At 36.3% G+C, this 8,674-nt stretch overlaps 1 protein-coding gene across 4 annotated transcripts in view; it reads left to right on the top strand.

The window, feature by feature from the left end:
- CFAP99 (cilia and flagella associated protein 99) overlaps positions 1–8,674 on the top strand; it is a 57,615-nt gene that overhangs the window by 1,297 nt on the left and 47,644 nt on the right. For 3 of the 4 annotated variants that reach the window (XM_035325697.1, XM_035325700.1, XM_035325698.1), the window contains one exon: positions 2,050–2,177. In XM_035325697.1, the coding sequence (XP_035181588.1) occupies positions 2,058–2,177 (120 nt within the window). In that variant the 5' untranslated portion in view covers positions 2,050–2,057. Of the gene's footprint in view, positions 1–2,047; positions 2,178–8,674 lie in introns of those variants that run through there. The other variant, XM_035325701.1, reaches the window with a different exon arrangement.

Genomic DNA, 8,674 nt, shown 5'->3' with positions numbered 1-8,674 from the left:
CGGGGGAAATGCGATCTCAGTCTTTCTAGGCTAGGTATGCAGCAACAAATGTGAAACCTGAAGGCCTCTCTCATGCCATTGAAACAAGTCCCTACAGTTGTGGTTGGTCTTACCATATGTAATTGCTTTCAAGATATCTCCAAGCTCTGCCATAAAATAAGGCTAAGTCAGGTTCTTCATTCCTTTAACTGAAATTCTACATCTGGTAATGGAAGAAGCTGTATACCATTTTGTGTGCAATGAATCTGTACCTCAGATTTTATACACTGATTTTATTTTTTTATACACAGGCGTTAGTATTTTTTCCTAAATAACTGTATGGCAATAAGGGTGCACTCCATAACGCAATGCATTTTATTTTTGGTGCATATGTTTTAAAATAATGTTGATTATTTTACAATAATCAACAAAAATAAAATAAAAAAGCAGCAGTTTGTTTAAACAGTCACAGGTGAAGAAGCCCTGTATGTCCCGAGTTCTCAAGGTGTATATGTCCTAGTTTTCATATTCCATTTTTTTTGCTTTAATGACTGTTTTTTTTTTTCGGTGGGGAGGGAGAAGAGGGACTGTTGGCATGTACAAAGCACAGGAACTCAAACTGATCTCTGCTATGCCAGGAGAAAAAATATTTGTCACAGGGAGAGCTGTTGGAGCCTGAATTATGATTCAGTCTGAATGAGTACAGAGGTATTTCTCTCGCCCTTATCCAAAATTCCTTTTCAGTGTAAGAACCTTGGCAGGTACAGAGAAATAGATCATGTACCTCAGTAAGACGGGAGAAATGGTGGTTCCCTCGATGACAGAGACACTGTAGCACCTCTTCTTTGCTTGTCCTCACTTGTCATGATCCAGCCCTGTCTTGCTGGTTATTTTTTTTTCTTTATTTGGACATTTTATCTTCATCATACTAGGTAACTAATTGTCTATATTGCACAAAACACCTTTTTTAAGCATCTTGACATTAGTAATTAAAAGAGCTGTTTAGGCAATTATAATTACATTTGATAGTGCTGAAAGGCAGGGTATAAAAACACTGTATCGGAAAATGTTACAACATCCTTTTACAATAAGAAATGAATTATCTTTACCACAGTGGGAATGAATCATCTTGATCAAGCTTTCTCTTCCAACAGCAGAATATAATGATATATAAAATGGAAGAACAATTTTCAAAAATATTTTTTTTGACCATGTAAAATGACTTCTGTGCTCATTTTTTTTCCCATTGCTAAACCGGATTCATGCCTTTCAGCCCTGATCATTGCTGACATTGGTCTTTAATACACAGCAACATGCCCGTGTGTGTAAACAAGTGAATTATAGTTCCTGTCATGTGAACATTAAAGTGTAGGTAGCCAGAACTGTGGACTCACACGTATGATTAAGGCATCATTAGAGGTGGATATAATCCATTCATTTCACAAACAAAGCATCAAGCATTAAATGTACCCAGCTGTTGTGCCCTGGAAAACTTGGGCAGCAGCCTAGGCTACCGATGTGCTGTGACCACTGCCTGCTGGCCAACGCTGTCTCATTGCTTCCTTACATTCCTCATATCTCTGTTCCTGTTCTTTTTTTTTTTTACCTTTCTTTCCTTCTTTCTTGAAAAATAGGCCGCTAGTAATAACACATAATAAGGTTTAAAACTAAAATTCTGTATTCACTTGCATCTCACGTGGAAGATCGACGTATTAAGTGGGACCTGTATAGCACACATACAAAAATTAATGTTTTTCTCTAGTATTATCTTTAATTAAATTATGTCAAATAACCTGATACAGAAATCATTTGAAGTATTGCCCTAATAATCTTATGAGATATTTGCAGAATAAGAAGTATATAATTACGTCTTGTATTTTATTGATGTTTCTGTTGTTTCTAGTGTTCTCATTTCTGCTGTTAGCTGCTCTGAATAATCATGATTTTGAAAGCTTGACCTAAATGTTCTCTTGTACATTACTGCAGTGTATCTTCTCTATGAGCCTATCAACATACATTATGCTACAACTGAAGCAGGCATGAAAAATTAATGATTTACTATATTTATAGGATTCTCCATGGTGAAGATGGTCAGCCATGGAAAGCATATTGCAATAATAGTCCAACAGCTTAACAAATTTAACCCAGAAAATCAGAGCGTGGAGGATTTCTTGAATGAATCAGCTAAAATGTTGCAGGTATATTCAGTTTCAGTTCATCTTACGTTGCTTACACTGTTTTAGTAGATGGTTTGAAATATGAAAATATCTATTTTCTAACATGCTGTTGTAACTTTCATAGATTCTTCTTACAGTGCCAACGTTTTTGAGTCAGGAGTAAAGTCCAAATTTCTTGTGGTTATCACCAGAAAACGAGGAAGCAAAGATCAGAGGGGTTGAATAACTGCTTGGGCAGCAACGAAAGATGGGGGAAGCAGCAACCTACTAAAATGGATCTGATGGTGACAGGGAAAGTTTCTCCCCCACTTCTAAACTGTTTTGTACTTTTCTGTTGTCTTTTCTCCTTCTAAATGAAAGTTCTTGCCAGCACCACCTGTTTGTATATACAAATGCAGTTCAGAAGCAGCTGACTCACAGGATCAGGTATTCTTGCTTTGAGGACGTGACTGTCAGAACAGGGGGATGGAAGGCAAGTGGCAGTAAATTAACCACCTGCTTTTAATCTAATACTGCGAGTAACCAGAATAAGATTCAACAGCATGTAGCTATACCAGCTGAAGCAGTTCCCATCCTTTTCTCACCATGTTAATTCATCTCCCATCTCTTTGTCCTTAGTGCACCCCTGACTTCTGCTGGTGCAGCTGGTGGATTGGCTCAGCTGTAGGAAATCACTAAGAAAAGACAGTAATATTGTTCAGGCTGCTGTTGTTTGTGCATGCTGTGTGTTATCAAACTTCATTGTCAGAGACCTCATTCCACATTGCCACATTGTAGCTCAAGTACTCACTGCCACTTCTGACAATAAGGTCTAAAATACTGCTACTCCAATTAGTCCTTTACATTTATTTTGCATAAACATAACTGCTCACAAGAATATAAAACTTGAGAGGTCTGATACGGACATCACAGGCTGAGGCGGTGATGCACATTTCTTGGGTATTTACTTTCTTAAACAGTTTCTACTCAGGCGCCTAGTTTCTGCCACTGCCCTCCTGGCTTGTAGTGCTGGCATAACTCCTTATGCATTCATATGCTGAATTACATCAGGGAACTGGTCCAGTTTCAAAATAATCATTTTTGACTGGGCAAAGATTGGGTGAATTCAGCTACCACTGCTGCCAAAATAAATACCTATTAATATTCAGATCATTGTTCTTCTCAGCCCAGGAAAGGTGATACAAAGACAGAAGAAGTAGTATCTCCATTAGCGAAACATGGATCTTAAGATTCTTAATAAACTCTTTCAAAGGTGAAAGAACATGGAGGATAGCTGATGCCAAAGATAAGGCAAAAATCTTTCTCTGGGACATTTTAAATCATTCTGTTTCACTTCACTTACTACATAATAATTTTGCTGCATATTTATCTGAGAAAATTAAAAGTGAGATCTATTTTTGCAATGTTTTAGTACCAAAAGGGTGATTATAATTCCTCATGGAAAATTCATTTCACATTCTTTTCAATTTCAGGCTAGACTTGTGGTCCCAGGAATACTGTAGCATTTTTGTATGCATGATCTCCTGGCTTGGCCACTTACAATTAGACAGCATTAAATGACTCGGTATTAACAGATTCCTGCAGAAACTTCCTCCAGTTACAATCCTGATTAAGGCCATCACTTCAAATGACACTCAGTCCGAGCTTGTATCTCTTGTGCTAGCAGCATGACAAATAGCAAACCTAATGTCATGGGCTGCTGACTAGACAAAAATGAGGAGAATCAGAATCTAAGAGCACAAATCCATATGATTGCAAGACACAGCTCTCTTTATATTTGGTTAGTTAGATATTAAGGAAATCAGACTTGACTTTTCTACTACTTACTATCTTCTATTTTGTTAGACATTTCTACTTGGTAAGAAGTACTTCTGAAAGTTATGGAAAAGAAGTTGTGGAAAGAAGTCGCAAGAGAGTGCTGAAGTTTTGTTTTAACATCTTTGAAATTAAACTGACAATCAACAACAATGAGGAAATGATAAAGAAAGAGGCTGGATTTTAGACTGTAGTTTGGAATTCTTATTTAAATACACAGTGATTGTGGATATGTTATAAAAGGAAATTGTATTTAATCCTAAGGGAGTGAGTCCTGAAGGCATAATCTGTTTTGACCAAAATATCCCTGTCAACAATCCACCAGGAATATAAAACTATTCTTGTGGGAATCCTTACAAATTAAAGCATTAAAAATGGGGTGCAAGCTGAGGTAGAGGAAAATAAATGAAAGTGGTAAAGTGGGCAAGCAAATATGTTAAAATGAAGGACTTTACAAAATGTATACATGAAAAAAAAGAAAGAGGCATAAAATCCAAAGGGTCAAAAGTGTAGGTTAAAAATGTACCAGCCACTGAGAATAACTTACTTTAAGTGAAAATTACCTGGCAGAATTCCATAATAGACTTTTTACTTTATTAGTAAGGAAGGAATAGGTCCACGCTGAACATTCTGCTCAAAATCCAGCACACTTCTGTTGGTTTCACTGTGCTGCTGTGAAGGTGACACAACCCAGAGGTTTGCGTAACAACTTCTCAGCAAGATTTTCTTTGTAATCTTAAGTTGCTCTAATTTTACTTTCATGTAAGGTTAGATAAGTAATTACATCAAAGCCCAAAAAGCATGATTGCATTAAATAATAATAGTATAGTATGCTCTTCCATTAAAATGGGGTAGACAGCTTTCCACGAAATAGTTCCTTGCATCAGACCACGTAAGCTGTTGTCTTGTTCCTCTTGAATGCCACAGGAGAGTATCAAGTGACATCAACAGGAACAGAAGCAACCTCTTGAATATTATTGTTTCTTACTTCATCTTTATATTTTTTTTTAAATATTATTACATTATTCCCATCTGAATACATTCACTCATTGTAGGAAATCTTGTCTCAAGCTTTGAGAGAGAAAGCTATCTGAAAAACCTTTGGGTGTACTGTCTGCTTCCAGGTATATTCCAGAGTGACTGCCCAAAGTCAGAAGCTTTAGTCTGTACGTATGTTGGTGTAAATAAGATAAGTAGTTACCATTTTTATTTGCAGAGGAATTATGACATTAGATAAAGCTATCTAGATTTAAGTTTTCCGTAGCTATGCTGGGATTTACCTTTACATCATCCATTTACAATCATGGGGGTTGCACATCTAATCGCAGTGTACTGCTATGAAAAACCACCCATGTTTCCCTGTAGTTTTGTGATTGAAGCAGATCAAGCAGATAGCATATCCAATAACTGTTGGGATGCATTTTTCTTTTTCACTTACTGCACTTTGCAACCACTTGCTATTTCAAGATACAAATAGGGAATCAGAAAATGAGTACCAAAGGAATGGAAATTGAATTTTAAAGAACAGAGGTGAGCATTACTTTGACAGTAGTTCAGATCTGTCCGAACCACTGTATATATAAAGATAGAATCTTCTTGTGCTGTGATGGAAATGTATAAATAGACTGCCCAAGAGTCATGGAGTTAGTAATGTTTAGTGTAGCTATGACTAGCTCAAGGGTGGGTCTTTCAAGTGACACACACTCAAATTTGCCATGTTAATGGTGTCGTGGCCTGCATCAGGAACAGCATGGCCAGCAGGACTAGGGAAGTGATTTTCCCCTTGCATGCATTACTGGTGAGACTGCATCTCAAATACTGTTAAATGTTAAAATGAAGGACTTTACAAAAATATTGCTTTCAGTTTGGGGCCCCTCACTACAAGAAGGATATTGAGTTGCTCAAACATGTACAGAGAGGAGCAACAAAGCTGGTGAAGGGACTAGAAAACGAGATTTCCGAAAAGTGAGGAAATTGGGGTTGTTAGGTCTGGAGGAGTCTGAGGGGACACCTTATTGCTCTCTGCAACTACCTGGAAGGGACCTCTAATTTCAGAAGGCAGATGAAGGTCTTTTAAAATATCTACTGCTCAGCTGAATATTTGGTTTCAGCTCCAATAGAAAGCAAGATTCAGCACAACATGGAGGCCCTCCATATTCTTTCTTCATTTATTGTTTAGGCATTTCGGCCACAATTCAGCAAAACACTCAAACACACACTTAAGTACTTTTTAATGTATTATTGCAATTTACGGTGCTTTTAGTTCGTATCTGAACGTTTGAGGCAATCCTCATTTTATAGATCAGAAAAGCAGGTTGTCAAGAGAGAAGATAATCTCTACATGGCTACTCAGGAAGCAAGACAGACAACCACATTCCAGTGTCATTTCCTATTTTCCAACTCCTAGCTCATGCTTCTATATACAAATGGCACTAGTGAATCTCACTGATTATTAGCCTTCTGTTGTTAGAGAAATACAAATGAAATATGGTAAGCATTTTTATTTCTTGAATAGTGGGAGATAAATCAACACGGTTTCCTCTAATTAGAATGTTATGATCAAAATTAGTCTAGAAGCAATTCTGTGTTAATCTCCATATATTTTATTTCTGCAACATGTTAATTTTACATCATGAAAAGAATTTCTGTTCATTGTTCCCAATGAATGATCAGACTTGATTTTCTTCCAGGAAAGAAACTACGCTTTGACTTGTAATTTGGCTATTTACAGTCCTCATGCTTATTGTGTTGTACATTATAACATTTACAACATAATATTGAATTTGTATTCACTGGGAATATTTTCAATAGGAACATGTGTTCATTAGTAATATGATGTGTGATTCCTAGTTGTAACAAGCAGGCCTTCACCTTCCATCTTGAAGAATCATGTTATGCCCTTCAAAGCTCATAAAAACAAATAGTAAATGCAAGTAAATGCTCTTGTTTCAATGTTGTGACCTTGTTGGTATTTAACGGAGTTCAGTATGAGTTATCCCAAGTAGCACATTAACTTAAAATAATTCTTTAAATCTTAGTTCTTTAAATTATGGGTATTCATATTGAAAACATCAAACACCTCTACTTCTATTGTTCTTCATTTGAATGCCAACACTACTTCTCCTTGTTTATCTTCCTAAATGCTTTTTAATACTCTTCTCATCCAATTGATGCCCTCCAGATAATGTCTTTGTTCTTGTTTACTAAAGCCCCCTTTTTTTAGTGTCATCAGTTAAATCTATTAAAATGATTGACATCATAGTGATTCTTCATCTGGTGTATTGTACGTAAGTAATAACGTACATCATTTCATCAGACTGTTCATAAAAATGGACTGCATCTATTCATTTTGAAGAAAAACAATACATTTTGTACAAAACTGAAGCATCCCAGCCAGTTTTTCTTTGGAGTGACTATTAGAATCAAGCTTTTGCCATGATAACAATAGATAGATTTTAATACAGAAGTTATCATGCAATATTTGTGCCTTTCTCTATGTAAATAACTCAGATTATTTTCAGTGGAATTATTTGCTTCAGTTAGAGTTTCAAGATCAGACCAATCACGTTGAGCTTTATCACATCTACTGAAAAGCTTAATTCTGTAAAATCAGAATTGCCACCCCAAACTCACTGTTTTATTCCCTCTCATTGATAGCAAGAGGAACCTGCTTTTGAGCTTTCTGTTTTGCAAGAACATGGTGTAATTTGGCATAACTCTTCATAGTTCTCATTTGTGTTGGTTCAGCTGTATGTCTCACACATGCCCACTCAATTGTGAGTAAAATCCCCAAATATCAAATGTCATATAGTTTTAAATATGAAAATCATCTAATGCAAGATTATTTTGATGTATGTGATTAAAAAAAAAAAAAATCCTACTAAATTATACAAGTCTAATTTGTACTATTGGTTACTGATATAAATGTAAATTATGATCTTTCTGGGAATAGGATGGAATCTGATTTTTCCACAACATCCTGCTCATATGATTTAATAATAACTACAAAGGAAACCTTAACTGTACCTCTTCAAGACGGTCAGCATTAACACATGAAGATGAAAATATGAGCTGGTGACTGCAACATAGACTGTAAATAGTAGAAGCAGTGCATTCTCATGTTTATATCCTAAGATCCCAGGGCTTTTTTCCTTGTTGAAATTACTGGAAGCAAAGAGGACTGAGTTCTGGTGACTAATCCAAAACCCAGTGAAGTCAGTAGGGATATTCTCTTTCATTTCCATGGCATTTTGATTAGACCCCTGGAGAGGGCTAGCACTGATAACTGAAGTGCTATGAATTAATCAGACTGCATCTGCAAAATGTGCATAGAAGTCGGCAAGTTCAGCACATACTATTACAGTTCTCTCGGGAGGTGAAAGGTATTTATCTTTTCATCAAATATTAGCTTCTTACCTTAGATGTTTGTTCACCCTAAACTAAATCCTTATCCTGAGGAGTCTCAAGCAGGGCATGGCTGATGTTCATTTCCTTCCTTCCCTCTAGAAACAAGAACTTTTCTGTCTCCCCTTACCCATCTTTCTCTGACCTCCCTTAGCAGTTGTCACCATGCTTATCGTGCACCCCCGGTGGCAAGGCTTGCTTTTTCCAGATGCTTTTCCATTTAATTTTCTATTTTTTTTCTATTCTATTTTATATTTTTTTTCTATTCTATTTTCTATTTTTTTTCTATTCTATTTTCT

The sequence above is a fragment of the Oxyura jamaicensis genome, chromosome 4 (genome assembly GCF_011077185.1).
Source record: "Oxyura jamaicensis isolate SHBP4307 breed ruddy duck chromosome 4, BPBGC_Ojam_1.0, whole genome shotgun sequence".
Lineage (NCBI taxonomy): Eukaryota > Metazoa > Chordata > Aves > Anseriformes > Anatidae > Oxyura > Oxyura jamaicensis.
This window is presented reverse-complemented; position numbering and strand designations above follow the sequence as displayed.